Source organism: Parambassis ranga, chromosome 15 (assembly GCF_900634625.1).
Source record: "Parambassis ranga chromosome 15, fParRan2.1, whole genome shotgun sequence".
NCBI classification, from domain to species: domain Eukaryota; kingdom Metazoa; phylum Chordata; class Actinopteri; family Ambassidae; genus Parambassis; species Parambassis ranga.
The window spans coordinates 18,723,331-18,747,497 of record NC_041035.1 but is presented as its reverse complement, the minus strand read 5'-3'; the positions used below and the strand labels follow the sequence as shown (position 1 = coordinate 18,747,497).

Here is a 24,167-nt window from a genome sequence, read left to right as displayed (position 1 = left end):
GAGCACACTTTCAAAATAAAATGTCGCCAAAGTAAATCTGGAGAACATTTCTTACACTCTGCGATAGTGCCAGTTCATCGTGACAAACAAAATTCCTGCCAAGCACAGCAGCACAGCCAGGATGATGATGACCAGCTGTGAAAGAGAGACATAAAAAAAAAAAAAGCTGAAACGAAATGTGAAAGCAGTCTGTGGGCTTCAGGCGGCCTCGGCTGTGCAGACCTGCAGCGTGGAGATGTCGTCAGGCAGTTTGTCACCAATAGCAGGCTGAACGTCGACGACATTGTATTTCCTGAACAGGTTTCTCAGCTGCTCCATGTTCTCATCGATCATCTGGATTACCCTGCAACACATGAAACACACAAACAGTATGAGAGATATAAACAATGGCTTAAATATGCACAGGCTTTGTGAGTAGTTTATTAATTAACCTTTCAACATCGAGGATGGTGTTGGTCATATTGTTGACGACGTGGATGAGCATGTCAGTCTGAGCATAGCTCACCCTGCCCTTCTTGTCTACATGAAACTAGATAGAAGAGAGACTCAAAGATGTCAGACAGACACAGATACAAAAGCCGAGTAAAACCATTTAAAGCCTGACCTGTATGTCATCTAAGTTGACAATGGCACCGGTGATGTTGGACAACAGGTTGATGAAATCCTCCTGGTTTTCTCTAACCAAATCAGGTATCTCATTAAAGACTATCTTGACCCTCTGGTCGTCCCGGAGAATGTAGATGTTGACGTTTGTGGTCGTGCTGTGTCCGGCGTAATCGCACGCCAAAATCTCCAGCTGGAAGTAGCCTGGATCGTAGGCAGTGAAGAGGTCGTAGGTGCGGATGATTCCGTCTGTCAAACCTGTGGACGTCACGGGACAGAACGTGGGATTAAATCAAAGCCATCTGGTGCAATGTGGCACCCTCTACTTTACGTAAATTCATTAGCAAGCATGTGGAGAAGGTCTGAAAATAGACATTTTATGAGGGAAAATGTCCCTGTCTGGCAGAACAAGAATAATAAACAAAAAAGGAGAAGCAGCTACATGTCACAAAGTGTGTGACCTGAGTCATGCTGAAGGCCTCAGCTGCTATCTGTTAAAAGGAAGCTATTATGCAAGATTTTAGCTTCAAAAATATCCTTATTTATCTCATACAGCCTGTGCAGGCACCCAGTGCAGCCTGAAAACATACACTATTGTCTATTTAGGCAGTTCCTACTACTTATTTCTGTGAGAACCACTTCTTCTTCCTGCTGTTGTGAAATGTGGACAGTATGAAAATCTGCACAAACACAATTCTAATTTAGTTTAAGATCTCACAGTGTGTCATAGTGGACGGCGTGCTAAGTACCCAAAGACACAATTCGATGTTTAAGAAGGTATTATAAGATTAAGAAACCTTTATTAGTCCCACAATGGGGAAATTGCATGTTATAAGGAAACTCACCGATGGTGAAGATGTTGCCAGCATCCTCGCTGCCATTACTCTGAGACTGGAAGTAGCGGATTGTAACAATATGGTACTGAACCACGCTGTTGTTGCCAATGTCATTGTCTATGGCCACCACTCTGATTAGCTCTGAGCCCACTTTGGCATTGGCTGCAACTCCTGAAACAAGAAAGTGAAGTGAAGGGAAGTTGCATTTAAACAGACTGACACACACAAACACACACACACTGTACATGTAAGAGCACGCATCACCTGCAGTGTACTCTGACTTCAGGAAGCGCGGCGTCTGGTCATTGATGTCTTCTAGTTCTATGCGGACCTCCAGCAGGCTGGGATCACGAGCTGGGTCCAGGGCTCTGGCCTGCAATGCCCTCTGACCCCTGGGTGGAGTCCAGCTCCTGTTGCTGGAAGCCTTGACAATGATGGTGTAGGCTGGAATCTCTTCCCGGTCCAGATCTTTGTACAATCTCAGCTCTCCATCTAAACTCAAGCCAAACTTTCCATTGCTGTTTCCCCCTACAGGAAGAGTGACATCAAACACAGAAGAAATCAGCTTTAAATAAAGGAGAGAGACAGATGGAGCTATTGAAATGTCTTCATAATTCCTAAGTGTTTAAAGCACGAGACCTTTCATGTGACAACACAATGGACACAAAAAGCATTAGAAGACAAATCCTCTCTTCTTGAGTGCATACATATAAACAATAACTTTATCCTGAGCAGTAAAATCACACAGAATGTGGCTGTGAGTGTTATCACCTGCAATAAAATAGTAGACGATGGCATTGGCGCCCTCATCAGCGTCCACAGCTCTGGTTACGTTCCCCACCGCAGTACCAGGAGGGGAGTGCTCAGGCACTGTCAGCGTCTGGTAAGGCACACTGCCACGCTGAGGGTTACACACACACACACACAGGAAAACATGCAAACAGATCAGCAGTAGCTCTTACTGTACATACACAAAACCACATTCTTCATACTCACCGGTGGTTTGAGGAAGACAGGTTCATTATCGTCAATGTCCAACAGCGCCACCTGCAGAGGCTTTGTGGTCTCATAAGGCACTGGCTGGCCCATGTCACGGGCCACAATGATGAGCTGAAGGAGTCATTTCCACATGATTAGACACACACATATGTCTGTGCGCTCAGTTATTTTAACTGAACACACACACACACAGCTGACTCACGCTGTAGAGGGCCTGCTTCTCCCGGTCCAGTTTCACAGTGGTGGTGATGACTCCAGACACAGCATCGATGTTGAAGTTCTGCCAGTCTCCTCCGGACTGCAAGAAGGCATAGCGGACTTCTCCATTCACCCCCTCGTCAGAGTCTGTCGCGTACACTTCATACACCGGCAAGCCCGGGGGCTGCTCCTGCAAAGAGAGCGGCAGCTGAGAGCTGCTTGTGTGGAGGGAACTACAAAGTTTCCTTCAACACACATGCACACAGTGGTAATCATGTTAGAGGGATGCGGCTACCTCTAAAATATGGATGATGGTTCCATTGGCTGGCCTGATAAACACAGGTCTGTTATCATTGACATCTATGACAGTGATGATCAGGTCTGCCGTGCCCCAGAGAGGAGGACGTCCCTGGTCCGTCGCCACCACTGTGAAGTTGAAACGTTCCGTAGACTGAAGGAGACGCCGAGACCGCACCAGTCCTGTGTTTGGATCCAAGGAGAACGCATCTATAGACCCAAAAAGAGAAAAACCGAAGATGAAGCATCACATAAGTAAAGAATTACATGTGCATATTTATAGCACCTTCATCAGTATATTCATACCTGAACGGGGACCCAGCATGGTATACAGTACTACACCATTCTCTCCTTCGTCCAGGTCAGTAGCCTTCACGGTTATCACAGACGTAAAGCTGGGTTCATTCTCAAACACACTTGTGTTGTACACTCGCTCTGTAAATCTGGGCCGATAATCGTTGATGTCGAGCACCGTGATCAGGACCTGCCAGACACAAAGGTATGTTCCAGGAAGGGTTGCATCAGATAAAAGATAAAGTACAGCATGGAAAATAATATCTGCCAAGATTGTCTAACACTTCAAACTTTGTCAGTCAATAAATAATTAATTGTGAGTTTAATAATTTACAGATTCACCAAAAAGAATTATTTATAGATTGTGACTGAAAGCTGGGGGTGAACACGCCGCTCTTCGGTTTGGGAGACTGTTCACTGTCATCCTAATTTTTATCTAAAAATAAATCTAAGACATCGTTATGATGATTTCCACCTGGACAGAATTCTCTCGTCTGTTGTTGGGGCTGCCGCCGGGGTTGTCACGGGCGACGGCTGTTAAAGTGTAGTGGTCCTTTGTCTCTCTGTCCAGAGGGGAGAGGATGTAGATCTCACCCTGCCACAGAGGAGATGGAATGATTAGGAAGGAAGTGCAAGTACAGACTGGGAGTGGCGGCTGTATTAAGACATTTATTCCAGTGTGTTTATGACAGAAATGGAGCCTGGAGGTCACATATGTAGATTGTCTCTGAGACGGTCAAAATGCTTGTTTAAACTTTCATTTCCACGCAGGATGATGCCTGCCAGGAGAGAAAACACAGCAGGCGGACAGTACAGCTCCAGAGGTTGTGACTGTCTTGGGTTGGAACTTCTCTGGAAGAAGAGGGGAGTCACATTCATGTCAGCTGATGATGACTGTGTGTTAACTCACAGTGGATGGTTTGATGCTAAATTTTCCCTCCCCGTCTACCAGGCTGTACTCGATGACAGCAAAGAGGCCAGAATCAGCATCTGTGGCACTGACACGAATGACGGTGGTGCCCAAGTTCACGTTCTCAAACACAGGCTCCTACAAAGGAGAAAAAACACACCTTCATCAAGGACAGTGCAACAAATATACATGATATTATTATGGTTTTGATAATACACAATATTCTGGAGGCTGTCAATCATGTTCTGAGTTGAGCTGAGCTAATCCTATTTAGCTACTGAGATGGTTTGAAGTGTTAGCCCTGTGTCCAGTACCTGATAGGAGGGTTGTCGAAAGACAGGGTTGTTGTCATTCACATCCACTATGCGCAGATATACTGGCAGCTCAGCTATCCTGGGAGGAGTGCCGTGGTCCTGAGCCTGGATCGTGAAATTCAGCCATTGTACCTGCTCAAAATCCACCGTCTGGTTGGCTACAATCTTACCTGAAAAATATCAGTAGTTGGGATTCCTCTAGTCAACATGTTAAGGTTGTCTCACCACAATAAATCAGTGACAGCAGCTCATACCGATGGAAGGGTCCTCCAGTCTAACATATCCCCCCCTAGGCAGGTGCAGCAGCTGGTAGGTGACCTGACCATTAGGACCTTTATCCGGGTCAACAGCCGACACTGACAGCAGAGTTGTGCCGGGCTGAGCCCCTTCTAAAATCTTCTCAGTGAAGTTGGAGACTCCAAACGGCCGGAAACGAGGGGGATTGTCATTTACATCCAACACGTTGATCGTTAATCTCGCTATAGAGCAGAGGGTCATGATTACGGATATGAATCAAGGGTTAATTGTGATTTTATGAATTAGAGGTCAGGTTTAAAAAACGGTCTTACCATTGGGGACACTGCCTGACTTGTCAATAACCTCGCTGGCATTGTCATGGACGGACACAATAATTTCAAATGTCGCCACCTGCTCTCTGTTGAGTGGGTTCCGGACAAACACAGCGCCTGAAAATTCACCAAATCACATCTGAAAAATCATTTTTTATGACAATGGAAATCCACTCTGATCAATCAAAACAACACATCTTAGATCTGAATCTAAGCCGTTGATCTCACCAGTGTGTAAATCAATGCCAAAGGACTCCTGCAGGCCATCCACTGGGTTGTTCCCATCATCCCTTGCTTCTACTGAAATGATGTAATACTCCAGGCGTGGCTGCAGATCGGGGTCCTCGGCAGTCAGCGTAGCAACAACCACACCAGGCGGAGTGGACTCATTGACATTGATCATGGTTATAGGCTGTAAAAAACGTGGCCGTGAATCGTTGACATCATCCAGGATAACAGTCAACGTAGCTGTGCCTGACAAAGGGGGTGTGCCGCGGTCGGTCGCCATGACAACGAGGCGATAAGAACTCCGCTCTTCTCTGTCCAGCGTGGTGTTGCCCACTGAAACGGCGCCAGAGAGCGGGTCCACCACAAAGCGGTCCTGAGCTCCGCTTTCCAAGCGGTACATCAGCCAGCCATTAGAGCCAGAGTCGGCATCGGTCGCAGACAGCTGAGTCACCACAACACCTGAAGGAGGCACAAGTGATGAGTGGAGAGAGGCGTGCACACACACATTTGTGACCTGCAGGTGTGTTTTTCTGTCTTAATATGTAAGTCACACTCCTCCCAGGCCCCTCATTAACACAAATCAAAAGCACAAGTCAATACTAGCACCTGTGGGGCTGTTTTCAGGAAGCCGAACGCTGAAACTAGATGGGCTGAAGACAGGAGGGTTGTCATTCTGGTCCAGGATGGTAACTGTGAGGGGGACGCTGCTGTTCAAGCCTCCTATGTCCTCCCCAACTAGAAACAGTTCTACACGAGGATCTTGAAATGCTTCGCGATCCAACCTCGCTCCCTGTCGCACCAGGATCACGCCTGGAAGCAGACGCAAAGAATTTGTATTCTGGTTTATTTATTCATAATCTCTGTTTACTTGCTGGATAGTTACCAGTGTTAGTGTCCACGGTAAAGAGGTCCACCCTCGCTCCCAGAAGGCGATACCTCACCACAGCATTGGGTCCAATGTCTCTATCCTCAGCCAGAACAGGCCCGTTTAAAACAGTTACAGTGCTGCCTAAAGGAGACGGACACACACAACAACAGGGAGAGATGTAATCCTCACAGTACTGATGTTATAGCTCCAAATAACAACATTTCACACAGCCAGCCAGCCTCTGGTGTCTCCTGCCAATTACCAAGTGAATTTGACTGGAACAGTCTTTGCTGCTTTATTGATTATGCCAAGAGACAGTGATGCTTTAACAGTCAGACTCCACATCTTCAGTGACTGTGCGGTTGCAGATTAATCCATGTTGTGAACAAATATATATTTTTTATGGATCTGAAGTCAATTCAAGTCCTTGTATCTCTCAGCTTACAAAGTGAAAAACCTTCACATGAACAGCGTGTAAACAGCATCAGGAAGTGGGTGAGAAGGTGTTACAGGCAGACAGCAGATGGCTGTTTTGACTCAATGCTCTCTGCCTGCCACACTCAGAGGGAAAGAGAAAGGTAGACAAATTACATGTGACACAAGAGCTTGGAGGCTACCTGCTGCAGAGTTCTCAATGATCTCTGCCCTGTAGCTGGTCCTGGTGAATACAGGCCTGTTGTCATTCTCATCCAAAATGGTGATTACTAAGAGGTCTGAATCCTGGAGAGATGAGTAAAGGGGCAATTACAAGAGAAAAGAAGAAAAAAACATTCCTTAAACACACTGGAGTACTCTCAGAAAGAACAGACTGCTGTGTAAAGGCAACGAGCTGCGTTCAGAGGCTTTCTGGTTAACCTGTTTGCAGCACTTGCAGAACAATTTCTCACCTTCTCCACAGAAGCCTACTTTAAGCAGATGTCTGTTTTTCAAGAGCAGCACAGGTGGTTTCGATGCTCTTTCATGTGCATGTATTATTATTAGACATCGGCAGGGTGTGAACTCCACCTTGACAAAGAAAGCCTCTGCATGCATCAGGCTGCCTATGTGAACACTTGCTCCTGAGTACAGGACGATGGGATTACCCTGCGAGCAATCCGGGGGTTCTCAGGGTTATCTTTCACAGTGATGGTGAGTCTGTACTCGTCCACTCGCTCTCTGTCCAACGGTCTGTTCACCTGCACCATACCTGTCTGAGGGAGGAGGAGGAGGAGGAGGAGGAGGAGGAGGAGGAGGGAAAGAGTATGTTTAATCTGCACTTTTCCTTATTTCTCGGCCTAAAGCCTCCATTTCTCTCACTGTGTCATTGATGTAAAAGGCTCCGTCTAGGTTTCCAGCAGTGATGTTGTAAGTGAGCAGCGCGTTGCGCCCGCTGTCCGCATCACGCGCCTGGACTCTGGCCACAGAGGTGTGTATGGCGGCGCCCTCGCTCACGCTTGTGTTGAAAGGCAGGTTGAGGAGGACGGGGTCGTTGTCGTTGATGTCTAAGACAAGGACCCCCACCACCACCTGAGGAGGACATCAAAAAAGAAAACACCTAATTCGAGATGTTCTGAATTGTGAAAGATTGGGACTTTTGGTACGGCAATACAGAAGTGATGCGTGTAAGATCCTTCTCAAAGAGGATATGGTGAGACTATGTGTCTGCTTGCATAATGCTGCTCACCGAGCTGTTGCGAGACGGGCTGCCCAGGTCTCGGGCTGTGACAGTGATGTTATAGAAAGCCGTGGTCTCTCTGTCCAGCTCTACATCCTTCCTGACACGAAGCTCGCCCTCCACTGGAGAAACCATAAACTCATCTGACAGAGAGAGACACACAAAAAGACACACTCAGAGATAACACAACATCGTTATCACAACAAGTTTCATCGTAGAAACTCATCTGTACTAACTCTGGTTATCTCCACCCGTGATGCTGTACTCCACTTTGCCGTTTAGCCCAGAGTCTTCATCGCTGGCTCGAAGAGTCCAGACTCGCGGCCCAGGCTGGCCTTCAGTCACCTCAAAGGGTCCCTCATAGGGTCTGGGGAAAGTGGGTGTCACGTCGTTCACGTCTAAGACGTTCACCAGCACCTGTGAAGGGAGGAGGAGAATTGTTTGTGAGCAAGAGCCGACTGACTGTGATGAACAACAATTCACAAGCATCATTACTGTCGTGCTAGATGTCAAACGAAGAGCCGGTTTGGGACACTGGTCTGTCGCTGTCACAACCAACGCATAGTGCCCATTGCTGATCTCATAGTCCAACTCCTTCACAGCAGTGATTCTTCCCTGAATACACACACACACACACACACACACAGAGTTAGTTTTATCTGTCATGTGTACCTTTTTTAGCTCAACAGTTTTCGTACTCACCGTGATGCTGTTGATGTTAAACGTCTGGATCAGGTTGCCACGAACGATGGCGTACTGCAAGGTGCCGTTCAGACCCTCATCTGGGTCGATGGCTGTTACCGTAGCGATGGTGGCACCCACTGTCTCAGGTCCCTCTCTCAGCACTGTGACATACTCTTCCTCTGGGAACTCTGGGGCATTATCGTTCTCATCCACAATGCGAACGTAGATGGTGGTGGAGGCCTGCGTTAAGAGTCAAAGAGTTGTGGGGAACATTTAACATTGTATCAGATATGTATATGTGTATTTGTATACCCTGCTTGTATCTAACAAGCAGGGCCTCAAAGTGTGACTAAATTTGACCCAATACTGAAAGCTGTGTTGTCATACCCGAGAGCAAAGATCCAGTAAAAGCCAAAAGCAAATGGGACAGGAGAGCAAAAGTGAAATCTTAAAAGTAAGTGAGGCAACAAGGCGAAGCTGCACGGCAGCTAAAAGCTCAGATTCCTGTCATCTCATCTCAGGGGAAAAAGCAAAACATGACATGTGAGTAAAGTGGAAGAAAAACATCTGTGGAACCACTGAGATGTTCTGAGTAAAGTTGAAGTAAAATCCTGGTGGTTAAAGCTGTGCTACACTTCTTCAAATTCTACGTAATCTTAATGTTCCATGTGGTGGATTTGTGGGCTGCCAGGCAGCATGTGACTGCAGAAAGTCACAGGCAGCAAGGTGAGAGGTGCCAAACTAGATTCTAATCAAATAACAGGGTTCACAGCCACACAAAGAATTGACCCCACAGGTTCTTAGTAAGGAAGGATTTCTCTCTGAATCAGGTGATGTTGTGTGTCCACACAGGTGTGGGATCAATCATAAGTACCAAACAAGATTTCAGATTGATTATTTTCTATGGAAGAGTTTTTTTTCCCCCTAAAATGGTCAGCTTCCTGTTTTTTAGATGATACCTCAAAGACACTCTTTTTTTCTCGTTGTGATGAGATACATTTGTACAAAATTTCATGTGTTTAGGTCAAACTGAGATCCAGATCTCATTCTAGGGGGCGCCACTGAGGCATTTGGTCACGCCTAATCATAGCCAGTGGTGTAGGAAGTACTGGAACTTGGTACTTACAAGTACTGCAAGTGCTACATCTGGAATATATATTATTGATTTCCATTGCAAAGGATATTTGATCAGGTTAAAAAAAAAACAAAGAAATCATCTTAAAATTGAAATTGATGATGTGTAGTTAATTTACATAATAAGTAAATACAGCAGCTGTACAGGACAGAAAGCAGGTGCACAAAACAAATGATGGTTGTGTGCACCACCCTGTGTGTTGAAAACTGGCAGTAAGGGTGTGTGAACTGTAATGGAAGTGATGAATTAAGTGAAAGTAAAGTTTTTAACCCTATAATCCACTGAGAGGCTCTCATTCTGTGCTATGTAAAGGATCAACATCAACATCAACATCAACCAACATGTGTAAAATTACTATAATCTAAAAAAACCCACTTGGCTAAGGGGCCCCACATCCTGTCTGGGGCACCACAACACCAAGAGCCGGCCCTGCTGGTGTAGACTGACATGTAGGAGGGGCGTTTTCACTGCTCGTAACACGTTGCGTTTGCGCTTTAAAGCTCAGACGAGTCAAGTCGGGGAGAAAACAACAAGGTGCTGTCAACTCAGCCTGACAAAGAAAAGTTTTCAGAGGGAGTGAGACAGAAAGTTGAAGAAAGGCCACTTGTGGAAACAGCTGGAGTCAGACATTGTTTTCTTCTTCTTCTTGTGCCTGCATCCCGACAAACCATGGAGTGGAGATCATCCCGTCGGACGTCAGTTTTGGGAGGGAAATCCGTGTTTTGTTTTGTCTTTCTTCTGTTTTTTGTGGCTGCAGGTAAGAAAAACTAAAAAAAAAAAAAAAATCCCAGACATCCATGCTGCCCGTCTGACTGGTTTAACCTGCTCACCTCGTTGTCAGGGCGTGTGGGGGCTTGCTGTTTTTAGTGACCCTCATGGACTGAACGCACAGATGGCAACATTTATTTTCACCAAGCAAGAGAAAGTTATTTGGCATACACCTGAACATTTAGATGGATGAAATATAACAGTAGGAGAGGGGTTTTAAAGGCCTGATGCGTGCCTTCCTCTTGGACTTTCAGTCTGGCACAGCGTGCCGACGCAGATGTGCGTGTGTGAACTGTGCGCATTAAACCTTTACAGATTTGTTTTGTTTGTTGCTTTGAGACAGAACATATGGTGTGAAGCTGTTCCAAAGCTCCTCCCATGGGATGAAGTGAAGTGTTAAATCCACCTTAAACTCAACCGCAAACTACACTGGCGCGTCGAGAGATGTGGTCCACAAACACAAAAAACAACAGCGCCTGGCGCGCCAGTGCGTAACCATGCGTCCAGACATTTATCCACCTAATTACTGCTTCATTTCCCCTTTGAGTTCCGCGTTTTGGTTAAAGCTATAATCACATAAGGGTTTTGTTGTTGTTGTTGTTGTTGTTGGCATTGCTTGAGGTTTTAGGCAAAGTGACGCAGGAGCAGAGAGGAGAAGCAGCTGTTGCCTCTGGGACGCCTCACTTCAAACGCCCCTGAAAACTTGTGGAGGTTATCAGTTTACAGCTTTAGGATTTGCTGTATTTAGATAAGCTGACAGGATAAGCCTGTTAAAGTCATTTAAATTTTACACTAAATGTGTGCAGATATTCAGAGATCTTTAAAAAAACACTGAGTGGGCCAGATTTAATCAGCTCTGAACTGCAGGCCTGTGAAAGTCAGAGGTCCTGTTAAAACAACTGAAAGGTTACAGACTGACTGGACTCTGTTCTGCCCTCCTTCAGTCTTTGTTAGGAAGTTTCCTTCCTTTCAGCCTACAATAAAAACAGCTGTTTGTGCCACAGCCAACAGTAGCTTTTTCTACTCTTCTGTGAGTGGAGAGCAACGGAGCGATAATCACTGGTGCCTCTTTTCCTCTTAGTTTAGATAAGCAATTAGCTCCCTATGGAGGACAATGGCACAGTCAGAAATGGTCAATGAAGTGCTCAGGATGCGACCGCTCGCTGCTCCTCTGATGTCTTCTCTTGCTGTGCAGAGCTGGTGTAGAGCATGTGTTGATCTCCTGTTCCAAATGAGTAAATCTATATTAGGGCTTTTCAAGAGCAGGCGGGAAGAGATGTGCAACAGTTGTGTGGGCATGTGTGGGGGTAATAAGAAAGCAGTGGTGGAGGGGAGCTCCCTTATTTTTTCTGTGATATTTCGGGTGTGTTTTTTTAAAGGTCTTTAGCTGAAAACTCGCAGTGAGTATGATGCATTAAGAAAGCCCCGGCAGCAGCAGCAGCTGCGGCCTTCATGCTGCTGGTAAAGGCTCATCTCCTACACTCTGGGCAGTCCAAGGATACAGCACATCATCTGCTGTAGAGCCTTGACTCTTCTTCTCGTCACAGCAGCAAAAACCGCAACTCAGTGTGTTTTGGTTAATGCAGGAATGTCCCTGCTTAAGTCAATCTGTACATTTTTATTCTTTCAAAACTCAATTAACACTTTCTACATGGCTGCTTTGGTGAAACAGAGACTGTTGAAATAATTACACAACTCTTGATGTAACTGTGTTAATCGAGTGACTTTTAAAAGATGCAAAAGAGGAAGGTTGAGACTGAGTGCACGCTATTTATTAACACAAACCTACTATAAGGCACAAAAAATTGATTATAACCAAACATCGTGGATCTCTGAACATGGAGGCCTAGTTCACTGACCCCTTAACCACTTCCTCCTATCTGAGTGGCACATTTGAACACTTCCTGTTGCTGAAACATGCATCTGTCTCTTTAACTGAAACTCTGTTGCTTTCTGTGTGATCTCCTGCCGGTTTCATGGGTTGGATAATAATTACCATCACATTAGGTGAGAAACGGGTGGGGTTAGCGGGAGAGTCGGGAAGCAGCAGCACTTTTTTTTTTTTTTTTTTTAAACATTAGGGACGTTGTATCACCCTTATCTTTAATTTTTAGGAGAATTTATTGCCCTTATGATTCACATGCTTTATGCCTGAATGAGAGAAAGCTGTCAGTGGCAACATGTCCAAAACAGGTGGCATTCAGGCTTAAAACAAAGGAGAGCCTGTCTCGGGGCCCTCAGGGGCTATCAGGATCCTGAGAGCAGAGATCAGAGGAGGCAATGTGGATCTATAATAGAACCAAACCACAGCTGTCTGCTATATATACAGAGGCTGCTGTCTGTTGTTTTTTTCTACCTGCTTTGCAACCACATCAGTCAGCTCAGGTTGTGCTGAGACTGCTGTAAACAACACCAACCTGGCACCTTAACAAGTGCATAAACAAATGATATTTATTACTTGAAAATATCTAGTCTTGTCACTGAGATCTGGAATATATCTGACTGCTATAGTTCTTTCTTTGCCAAAAATCCAAAATGGGCCAGAGAGGAAGGCAGGGTGGGTGTGAAACGGGAGAAGAGAAGGGCTTCCCCCCTCCTATTGTCCACCATGTAGACAGGAACAGGCATGGGATAACAGTTTCACTTTAATCACCCTCCCTGCTTTTCCTATTGCTTTTCCTCAGTGCACAATAGATAATGCATAGTTAAACCACACAGGCAAGAACATGGCACGGGGCACACACACACACACACACACACACACACACACACACAGGATGCACACATATAAAAAATGCACCGCTAATCAAAGAGCAAAGGTCACAGGCTGTTCAGCTACTGTATTTCCCTTCCTGCTGAGTACAAAGCAGCTGCTTTAAGCTGGTACTGACATTTAGACTAAAACAATTAATGCGCGTCCTCATTTATGTTCTTGTTAACACACATGGCTGTCGGGCACACACACGGAATTAGTAATAGTGCATAAAAGCAGCCAATGGACAGATCAAGGATAACTCATTAATCATTAAATGTTGCAAACACAATCAGCAGCTCCAGCCCCATAAAGACACATACAGCTGTGGCCCTTTAAATTCAGTTTTGAGTAGCCAGGCGGGAGGAGAAGTGTGGGAGGAGCAGGAGGAGGCTTTACATGCCAGGACAACTCAGGAAGGAAGTCTACTCCTCAAGACCTGGCACTGACCACCCTCCACCCTCATCACTCAGGCACGCATCCACCGTGTCACACTTCCTGCTGTTCACCTCTACGTGCACATCACTCACACATCCATCGCTAAACATTCATATCTCTCACAGACAAAGGCTGGTCAAGGTCTGTTTAGGAAGATAAAGCCCGAGAGTTCTTCATTTGTTTACATGCTGGACATTCTTGCGTGGTAAGGGAGGGGTTCAGAGTGTGGAAATGTTTATTTAGTTGCAGTAAAATGATCATTGAAGAGTTTATCCATGTGTGCATTACACTGCAGAAGAGTCAGAACAGGATGTGGTTGAAGGCAGAGTGAGAGAACAGTTTATGTGATATGTAAGGAAACGTCTCACAGCTGTCTTGCTGGTTGGTTTCCTGAAAGTACACATAAAGGTCCATGTGGCCAGTAAAGGGCCGATTCAATGCACTGACTCAGTAATGACAGAAGCCGACTCCTACAGTGGCTGCAGAGATGTCATAGGTTCCTGTATATATTTCTGCAGCTGTCTAAGAGGAACAGGCAATTTTACTCCCACAGGAGCTCAGTGTATTTATTTTAGCCAGCTGACTACGTACTGCTTTTAACCACAGCTCCAATAGGCAGAGAGGGAGAAAACAACTGCGCTGACCCAAAGGCACAAAAAACTACACAGCAAGCAGAAACAGGCCGTGCAAATAGGTGGTTTCAAAGAGTGAAATTGGTAGTTGCTATAATTACTTTTTGCACTGTGGTGATTTCTGTTGTGAGTCATGGAGCCAGTCACAGAAACTGATTATTCAAAGCAATTTCCTGTGACTGCACTGATAAGGACTGACTCAATTTGTTGTATGTATGACCTACATTCTGCCATATTCGTCTCCTCCCTCTAGCCAAAGGCGAGATGTCCACCTCTCACTCCACACTGGGGGTTGCTGCACCCCACCTGTACTACACCTGTCCGGAGGGAGCCACTGTCAAAATGCTGTGCACTCAGAGAGGTGCTGCTATGTACCCCCATGATGTTTTGAAGCACAGCTGGCTTTTCACACCTCACAGCGACCAGTACTGTCCAGGAGGGAAGCACCCTCGCAACATATCCAACAGTCGTCTGCATCACAACCACACGGGGGTGCAGGTTGGACATACGGAGCACAACATGTGGTTGGTTCTGCAGAACGTGACTCATGCTGACCAGGGTCGCTACTGCTGCATGGTCCTGGACATCAAGGTGTTGGAACATAAACATGGTTCTGTCATGCAGAAGCCCCACAGCCACGTAGTTCTGCAAGTTACACCACGTAAGGGCATCATATGTGTGAATGTGCAGACATTTGTATGTGTTTCGTAAGCTGCAATGTAGGACATGTTATGTTCCTATAACAACCTGATGATGTCTTAGAGTGCTTATTATGGTCTACCACTTGTAGTGAATAGAGACAGCTGCCTGTAATCACTACAATATATCGATAGATGTCACAAGTAATGCACTTATTGTCCATTTCCAGGAAGAAATGGTTTCCAAAATTGCACCATCTGGGACCCCACACCACCTGGAGGTACGAAACCTAATTCAACCTTATAGCCAAGCGATGACTGGTGGGTTCTTGTGTGTATTTAACTCACAGTCTCTCTTGTGTTGCGTCCCCAGGCTCTGTGCCAGTGGCCTTGGCCATAGCAGCCTGCATCTTGGCTCTGTTCGCTCTGCCTCTCATTCTGGTGCTCGTGTACAAACAGAGGCAGAATGCCCAGTCACACAAACGTATGTATTATTGATACGTGCAAACAAACACACACACAAACTCATTTCCATCTTCACGCTGTGGGTCTAATATAAATCTCTCACACTGGGCTTCCCATGGTGTTTGCTCTGACACATGTTTCCTGTCAGTGGGGTGGATTAACTGTATTTCACACAGTGGGAAGCACATTCACACTCATATCTGTAGTGTTCCGCTCCGCTTCAATACATTCACAATAGCCCATTTCCTGTTTCCTCTCCACTTCCAGGTGCACAGGAGCTGGTGAGGATGGACAGGTACGTTTTCCCACAGACTGTTACACAGCTGATCCCACATGACCCTGCTTCAAAACACAGCTGGCTCTGCAGAATAATAATACTGTGTACCATGTAGCAACCACAACATGTCCTATACAGTGGCTAGCTTTCATCCAAAACCACCAAAATAACTTCCTGCTGAACATTTGGTGTAGTATTTCATGTTCCTTACCGGACTGCAGGTATAACTGATTACTGATCAAATATGACAAAAGTTCCATTCAGCACATTCAGATTCTGAAGACCTGTACAGACATCTGGCCAACATAGACTTTATGAAAGAGAGGCTGACTATATCCAGAGCTCAGTGCTCAGATCAGCTTCCAATCTGACACAACTTGTCACTGTGGTGTCGTCAGAGTGAAACCCTGAGGAACACAAAGTAACAGAAAGCTGCCACTTTATTAGCAATATCCCACGTCTGACGGGGGTTTAACGTAAATCTTCTTAAGGTCTTAAGCAACAGATGAGTTTTGAAGCAGTTTGAGTAATATTTGAGGTCTTTCACTCATGGTTCTCTTTCTGTTGTGTATCTCTGTGTGTGTTCTCAGTGAGGCTCTTGGCCATGAAAACCCTGTGTTTCTTGGAGGATCACCGCAGACAAAGACCCGCACTGTTTCTCAGATCATGACCAGGCAGTCCTCAGAGACAGGTCACCACCTGTTGTCTGAGCCGGGGACGCCCCTCTCTCCTCCCGCACATGGGGACGTGTTCTTCCCAATAGAAGGTAAGAAGACACCCTTATAAAACAACTCATAACACAAGACAGGCCCTACGAACTAACACCACAGCACACAGACACAGACTGTGAGGGTACTTCTTGGGGATCAGGTTCTGGGTTTCTGTAAAGGCCCAGAGACTCTTCTGAATTAATTTGTATTGAATATGTCACTCCTAGGAGCTCATGTACATTTTATTGTGTGAGCGTCCTCTAGTAGGTCCAACAGAACCTCGTAGTAGGTGTCTGGAAAACTTCAACGCCTAAAACATGCACCCAGTGAGCAGTAGTTCCTCCCAGGAAGATGACTAGTTTATAAGTCACTGTTTTGTTCGGATTATAGTGTGTATATTGCAATATCTTTTTTAAATTACACATGCAGTTGCACAAGGAAGGAAGAGGATTTTGTAACAAAAGAGGTTTTAAACAGAGCAACATCATCAGTATGATAAGAGAATAAAGGTAGAAATCCCACCATTAAACAAGCAGAACATAAACATAAAGTAAAAAATGAACATTTGGCTTCAGAAGTTCAGCTTCCTCTAATGTAATATATTGTTTGTATGCAAATGTTAAAGAGTCAGAAAAACATCAGATATCTGTGTTAAGCACGTACACATATCTGAAACCCCTGTTTCAAAATATCTGCTCCGTATGGTAAAAGACTGATGCAATCAAAGAACAACTATGACATTTGGCTTAGACATGCAAGTGCTAATTTGCACGCACAAAACAGCTGGGCTGAGTAAAGAAAAAAAAAAAAAGAAGTAGGCAGTTCAGTTTCTACCCCTCCACACACACACACACTACAACCTCCTCCTTTGGCTGTCATCTTCTGAGTGCCTCTCCCGCCTTCCCAGCAAGTCATTCTCCACCCATCAGCACTCTCATTTGGCACTAATGGCCCCTTTCAGTGGTTCTCTCGGACTCAACTTGAAACAATACTGAAACATTAGCTACGGTTAAGGGTTTCAATCCCAAGTGTTTTTCTACCGGTTCCCGGGGCACCTGAGCAGACATTCCAGGCATACTGAGGCGGATTGGCCAGATTCCCTGCAGCACAGTCTGAGCTGGTACAGGGAGAAGGCATACAAACGAACCTGCTGCTGAAAACGCAGCCTAATCCTTCACATGTGTTGTTTCTCTCACATATGGGCCATCCCCAAATCACATCCTCTTAAAGGGTAATGTAATAAAACAGGACAACATATTGATACAATAAGAAATGTCACAAATCACAGATATGATTCCTTTATCTGAGAGGAGAGTCACATATTGATAGAACCATCAAGTTCTCTAGAAGAAAACACAATATCTTTTACATTTGTCAAGGTGGATTTTCTGTCCCAGAGCCAATTTCCTTCAGTGGTGCACAGATGTCGTGCAGAAAAACACCCAGCCTGCTTTCTTGTCCAAGGTTTCATGTTACATGGATGAAAGACCTCTTCATGGTTTTTCAGCTTGCTGACGTTCAGCTTAGTGGAATTTAACTTCCCTGTTATCTTCGTCATGTCGCAACTCAAGACTCGAGGCCTCTCTGTTCCGCTTTTTAATGGGTTTCCAGCAAAACACATCTCATTCTCTCAGCTCAGTCTCCACGTGTCCATGTGTGAGGTTTGGAAAGTCTGACATTCGACAAAAATCTGTCGCTTTTTAGAGCAGGAAGTGGAAATCCCTTCATGTGTAATGTTCCACATGTCGAATGCCGGCTCACTGACATGCTTGTGGCTCTGTTTCAGACACCATCCCTGAGTCTCCAGACTTCCTGATATAAAGGGGAAACCTCATTCTTCGTTCTCACTGCTGATCTGGAAACAGTACCGCCACTCTCTTCCTCTTCTCTCTGCCTCCGGAGTACTTGTGAGCCGTCTCACAATACACTCAGCTGGGACTGACGTCTGTACATTGTCTGGACCGCAGTAGGGGAAAGACTGTATTTTTTTTTGTTTTGATACAAAAACTATGTTCACCTGCAACAACAGCTGGAGGCTAAAAGCAAACATTAGCTCGTGGCTAGAATCCAAACGCCTCATGAACCGTCAGGTACCCTGGTCTGGTGAGACCTGCTGCTTATGATCAGTGTCATGGACGGGCTTTTCACACCAAAATTAGCACGGTCATGCAGTTAAAAAAAACAAAAACAAATAAACCTGCTAACAAAATGTTACTCCTTCCCCTCTGCCAGTAGATGAGTAATGCGTTTGAGGTCAGGAGCACCAGAACACGGTTGGTAAACAGTGGAAATCAGCATGGCGGTTACTTTGTTTTGTTCCTTTTGCTGAATAATTTCCTGGCACTGCAGAAATGCAGATGGGTGGAATTTGTGGCAGAAATCATAGATCATGTGTCATAACAGGACAGAAAGGCGAGATGTTTGCAGGTTGTATGACTGTGTCCAGTTTTAGAGGGAATTTTATTTAGTGTGTAACTAGACTGTGGAATTATACGGGAGCAAATGTATCTCTATACACTTGCCAATATTTTGTAACCATGGTAACATGGTAGACACATCAGCACCACATCCCCATTTTATTTTTACCTTTCACTTTTTTTATTGTAATTAAGGGGTCCATTAAAATCCTGATATTTTTGTTCCAGTTGACAGTAACTTGTTTTCATGGCATTACACCGTTCCTCTGTATGATTTCTACTCAACACTGGTTCTCTTTTTCTCTTCCTTCTTTGCTACCTCAGTTACTGTCAGCTCTGTTGCTTTAAATACTCTCTTCCAACACTCTTCCAACTTTCACAAATGTGAGAGCTCCTAACAGTGGCCTTAAATATTGTGCTTGTAAATAATAAATAGTTTTTCCTCTTGAATGTAGCAGACACCAAAAAACAGTTTAATCACTGCCATCCCACCTCTGCTGGTGAATATTTTTGTATTTGTGCATTTCAACAAGGAGCTCTGTTTTTATGTTTGCAATGTGCCTTATGAGATGTTTTTAGAGGACGTGTAAACTTTAAAATGTTGACCAAAGATGAATCATATTAAGGTGGAACAAGAGGGAAATATATAATTGCAAATGACTGCAGTGTTTATATAAGTGTTTAAAACCACTGGTGGTTTTGTGTTCATATTGAGGTAAATGGTGCACAGCAGGTGCTCCAAAGCGATGTGTAGCAAGTGTAGGTCAGGGTAATATGTACAGTATGTCTTATGAGTGTGTGTGTGTGTCTGTGTGTGTGTTTTCAAATCTTTAAAGCATCAGGATACAGTTTCAAGAATGATCTCTGTGTTAACTTGAATGCAATATGTTATTTTTTTTACTATAAAAAGTGTATATTAGACACAGATGCCATGTTTATTCTGTATATTGCATTTAAATTGTCCAGTTAGTAGCTTGTATAATAAAATGGCGCTCGTAAACCTTTAAAGCCTTGTGTCTGGTCTCTGAAATCACTGTTCCTTTTCCAATGGCAGGTCTCCAAAACTATTACTATACAAGGACGTGCTGCACTTGCTGTCAAGGGAGCCATCACAGATAGAACAAGGTTGTTCCACTTGTGTGCCTGGAAGATGGTGCACACCAGAGGGAGACTGGCATTGAGGAGAGAAAATGATAAAACAAGCTCAGTATCTTGTTTTATGGGATGAGACAGAGAGCTGGGTGGGAGGGGTGAATGTCTGATGATGTCCCTTTTTTTCAGTATTTTATAGCAGGTTTGTATCATTCATGTCTCTTAATGAGTGGCTGAGACAATACAGTGTGACTGTGTGTCACATGAAAATGAATGCATATAATATAAATCACTTATTGTACTCAATATTTATTCTAATATATATATATAAAAGGTATTTAAAATGTGTTTTAAATATTAAACAGTTCTACACATTAAAAGCTGCAGCATTTTTCTTCCTCCTTGTGGCTTTCCTGTTGACAAAATAAGGTGTTTCCTGTGCCTACACAGCCACTGAACTTTTACTGAAGATCAAACATTTGAATTGAACTGTGTGGGCTCTGTCAGGCTTACTATGCCTCATGTCTGTACTGTGCTACAGCTTAAGGCCGGAAGACGAACAGGTACGCATCGTGTTTGCAGAGCAATGGCTGCGTAACGTGATGCTGAGTTATTCAAATGACCTGTTTCTGCAAAGTTCAGGTCAACATTAAAATGGCAAATTATTTGCAGCATGTTTGCGATGTGCTTGGTGCTTTTTTTCCTTACCGACAGTGGTGGCGTGCCGTCATCTTCCACGGTGACAACGAGCCTGTACTCCTGCTGGCGCTCTCGGTCTGGAGGGGCCGGCCGTGTCACCATCTCGCCAGTCACTCGGTCCATGCGGAAGGTCAGGTCCTGGTTTCCGGCAGTGATGTAGTAAAACAGCATGGCGTTAGGTCCGATGTCTCGATCAGTAGCCATCACACGGAGGACTGAGGTGCCTCCACCAACATTCTGCAAAATACAATAAAATGGATTAACTGTGGACAACACATGTTCAAGACAATCTTAAGCAACGTACACACTAATAAAATGTCGTGTGTCACAGCATCCTTACCTCACTTATGCTGACATTGTAGCCCCTCTGGCTTTCAATAACAGGTGCATTATCATTGACGTCCAGGATGTTGATGGTGAGTGAGAGGTCTGTGTATCTAGGAGGCGAGCCGTTGTCGATGGCACGCACCTGTAACAACACACAAGAAGTGATGTGTGTTAGAACGCAAGACTCGCCACATGTTTGGACAGCTGGCCTGAGATCAAATACCGCACAAAAAAACATGTGAATGTGCTTAAATGTCACAGTTAGATGGATATCTGCTGGATGCTGGCTGACCCTGAGCAGGTAGCGATCCACTGACTCTCTGTCCAGAGGAGCATTGACGTACACCTCGCCATAGGTGTTGTTCACCGTCTTGATCTTGAAGACATCCTGCATGTTGCCAGCCACTAGAGTGAAATTGACCTGAGACACACACAGAGAGAAAGACAGGCAGGCAAAATGTCACAAGACTATAACAAACACTTTGATCAGATTTCTGCACAGATGTTAAAGAATGATGGAGCTCGCTGTGATTCAAAAAAGGAGGCCTCCAGTCCTGGTTCTCATCCAGGGACAGGAGGTAAAAAAGGGGGGCACTTTATATCAGAATTATCGTATTAATTTTGGAGTTATTGCCAAAAATGTGTTATATGATTTGTAACTATTAAATTATTACATTTCATACAAAAAAAAGTATTTCTGTCCATCTCCTCTTTGTCCTCACCAGTCCATTTAACCCAGCGTCTCTGTCCCTTCCCAGCACCACCGCCACTCTTTTCCCCATGGGGGTGTTTTCTGGGACGTCCACTGAAGTATCAGATGTGATGTCAAACTCTGGACTGTTGTCGTTCTCATCCAGAATGGTGATGGACACCTGAGAGGAAGTAATGTCAAGCGTGGGTTCTAATACAAATGACTGAAGTGATACTTACCTTTAAGCTGAAACAGACCTACTTAGAAACGGACATAAGATCTTACCTTCTGCAGATCCAATGAGGGATGCAATGAATAAAAGAGGAATGCCATTAAGTCTTCTATAACAGAATACACACAACATTAAAACATTAAAAAGTGCACATTGATGGGAAGGCACGTGAAAACATAAAGAAGCCACGCACCACAGTGGAGTCTTTTTTGGGGCCTCCATCATCTGCTACAACAGTCAGGGTGTACATGTCCCCCTTTTCTCTGTCCAGCAGGCCCGTCACTGTGATGCGGCCCTGAAACATCACACACACACACACACACACACACACACACATCCACCTCCATATAAGACTCCATACAAGATGGAAATCCCCGGCGTGACAGGAGCGAGGACAGAAAAACTAACAAGCCGTCATACAAATCAACAAAGAAATCCCCATTCCTCATCTCTGAAAGGAATCAAATGACTTCAAAGCACAAAGGCTCTTTGATCAGCTCACAGTCATGCAGCAACAGGAGCTTAAATCACAGAGGACGAGGTGTTATGGAATCACTGCGGTTAATGGATGAAAAATATCTGACAGAAGGTGGGCGTCGTCTTTGAAGTATAAAATAAAGATGCATACGTATTGTGCTCATGTAATCAGTGACCTTTCCTCCTCTGGTCCCCCACTCACCGTGACGCTGTCTATCCTGAACAGAGCCAGAGCTGCAGGCGACGTATCAGGGTCGAAGCGGTAAGACAACTGGTTCAAGTTGTCGGCAGACTGCGCCTGCACCTGAATCACCTCTGTGCCCGTGGCGATGTTCTCGCGAAGAGAAGCCTCGTAGCCCGGAGAGAAGAAGGCCACGGCTTCATCCAGCTCATTGAGTAAGGTGACGTAGACGGTGCAGAAGCCCCGGTGGAAGGGCGGAGCCTGGTCAGTGGCTGAGATGTTCATGAGATATGAGGTCTTGGTCTCGTAGTCCAGATAGTCCACGGTGGTGACCAGACCAGTGCTCACATCCACCTCGAACTTGCGGTCCGAGCCGGACACAAGAGCGTAAGCAACGGCTCCTCCATCACCTGGGCAGAAAGACAAGTAAGAGGTGTGATCTTTACAGTAATAACGTATATAATAAACTGCTCTTGTGGGTGTAATAATTAGGATTTATTAATAAAATAATTAGGACTATTCACTTGAAATAAAGCTCTATCCAGCTGACCTCTGTCTAACACAGTTACCAGCACAGTCCTTAGCTTTAATGCATTTATTTTGGTTTCAGGCCTGCTTTGATGTTTTGGAAAATGTATGTCAAAGCAGCAGCCATGTTTATCAAGCACTAAGCAACACAGGAAGTGAATAGAGGAAGTAGTACTGCACAGCAGAAGTATAGATTTAAATGCCAGTTGCAGTGCAGTGTTTGTGTTTTGTGCAAACCAGGGTGTCATAACATAAAATGGGTTCTTCAAAGAAGCACCCACTAGTGTTAGATTAGTGATCTGCATCTAGAGCACCAGAGCCGTCACATTCTGAACACTGCAGATGATGTGTAAGGCCTGATTTAGAAAGCTTAACAAACACATTTCTCTCTCCTTTATCCGAGACTGGACTCACCGGTGTCAGGGTCCGTGGCACGCACCACAATCACGGAGGTGCCGATGCCAGCCGTCTCCCTCAGGCCCAGGCGGTTGTACTGCTGCTGTGTGAACACCGGCACCTCGTCGTTAACATCGTCAACGTATATGATCACCTGGAGAAGAAGCAATACATTAAAGAATCGAATCTGTGACAAACCAAAGCCACTCAACACCTTCTTCTGATCCTCAGGGTGCTGAATTCATCATATTTACCATGAAGCTCTCCTTTTTTTTTTTTTTTTTACTTACCCTCACGGAGCTCCTCATGCTGCCTTCGTCGCTGTTGTAGGCCTCCACTTCCAACAAATGTGAGCTGCTGGTTTCTCTGTTCAGAGCCCTCAGGCCTCTTGTCAGCAGCCCGGTCTGCCTGTCTATGCTAAAGTGACTGTTGCTGTTCCCTGCATGCAGTAAAAGGGGGGGGGGGGGCAACCTTAAAGTTATTTCTCTGAAAGTATCTGCATAGTGGGTGAGATCATTTCTGCTGACAGTGCAAATCAAGTGTGAAGGACCTATCATTAACGATATTTTCTCCTCGTCTCCTGAATGTTTGTTGCTTGTGTCGCACCCTTTTTAGAATACAGAATTACAGAGCTTTAGCTTCTTACCAGTGATGATCCTGTACAGAACTCGGCCATTCTCTCCCTGGTCTGCATCTGTAGCTTGAACCTGTACAAATCAAAGAGAGCCATGTGTGTTGTGCATTTAAATATCTGCACTGACGCCATGAACACAAGCATGCACAACAATGTGGAGATAACCCAGGCGATTTCTCCTCCAGCCTAACGACAGCATTGCCAAACTCATACAGTACTTTTCC

At 45.0% G+C, this 24,167-nt stretch overlaps 2 protein-coding genes across 2 annotated transcripts in view; one reads left to right on the top strand and one right to left on the bottom strand.

The window, feature by feature from the left end:
- cdh23 (cadherin-related 23) overlaps positions 1-24,167 on the bottom strand; it is a 130,735-nt gene that overhangs the window by 3,419 nt on the left and 103,149 nt on the right. The window contains exons 29-64 of the mRNA XM_028422897.1: positions 23,956-24,016; positions 23,600-23,748; positions 23,328-23,463; positions 22,407-22,795; positions 21,921-22,022; positions 21,781-21,783; positions 21,527-21,676; positions 21,097-21,225; positions 20,818-20,946; positions 20,487-20,714; positions 8,473-8,694; positions 8,266-8,385; positions 8,007-8,187; positions 7,780-7,913; positions 7,413-7,622; positions 7,199-7,306; positions 6,734-6,836; positions 6,132-6,257; positions 5,855-6,058; positions 5,249-5,707; positions 5,021-5,137; positions 4,706-4,930; positions 4,452-4,621; positions 4,138-4,275; positions 3,703-3,822; positions 3,240-3,417; positions 2,932-3,143; positions 2,641-2,826; positions 2,436-2,549; positions 2,211-2,340; positions 1,704-1,967; positions 1,449-1,610; positions 605-861; positions 432-529; positions 223-343; positions 56-135 (exon numbers count right to left, since the gene is read on the bottom strand). Coding sequence (XP_028278698.1) covers positions 56-135; positions 223-343; positions 432-529; positions 605-861; positions 1,449-1,610; positions 1,704-1,967; positions 2,211-2,340; positions 2,436-2,549; positions 2,641-2,826; positions 2,932-3,143; positions 3,240-3,417; positions 3,703-3,822; positions 4,138-4,275; positions 4,452-4,621; positions 4,706-4,930; positions 5,021-5,137; positions 5,249-5,707; positions 5,855-6,058; positions 6,132-6,257; positions 6,734-6,836; positions 7,199-7,306; positions 7,413-7,622; positions 7,780-7,913; positions 8,007-8,187; positions 8,266-8,385; positions 8,473-8,694; positions 20,487-20,714; positions 20,818-20,946; positions 21,097-21,225; positions 21,527-21,676; positions 21,781-21,783; positions 21,921-22,022; positions 22,407-22,795; positions 23,328-23,463; positions 23,600-23,748; positions 23,956-24,016 — 5,915 coding nt within the window. The remainder of the gene's footprint in view (positions 1-55; positions 136-222; positions 344-431; positions 530-604; positions 862-1,448; positions 1,611-1,703; positions 1,968-2,210; positions 2,341-2,435; positions 2,550-2,640; positions 2,827-2,931; positions 3,144-3,239; positions 3,418-3,702; positions 3,823-4,137; positions 4,276-4,451; positions 4,622-4,705; positions 4,931-5,020; positions 5,138-5,248; positions 5,708-5,854; positions 6,059-6,131; positions 6,258-6,733; positions 6,837-7,198; positions 7,307-7,412; positions 7,623-7,779; positions 7,914-8,006; positions 8,188-8,265; positions 8,386-8,472; positions 8,695-20,486; positions 20,715-20,817; positions 20,947-21,096; positions 21,226-21,526; positions 21,677-21,780; positions 21,784-21,920; positions 22,023-22,406; positions 22,796-23,327; positions 23,464-23,599; positions 23,749-23,955; positions 24,017-24,167) is intronic.
- On the top strand, positions 10,089-19,694 carry vsir (V-set immunoregulatory receptor). The gene is made up of 7 exons (XM_028422898.1): positions 10,089-10,346; positions 14,433-14,840; positions 15,048-15,098; positions 15,191-15,301; positions 15,550-15,577; positions 16,150-16,325; positions 18,056-19,694. Exons 1-7 carry the CDS (start codon positions 10,259-10,261, stop codon positions 18,088-18,090), a joined length of 897 nt encoding a protein of 298 aa, XP_028278699.1. The 5' UTR covers positions 10,089-10,258; the 3' UTR covers positions 18,091-19,694.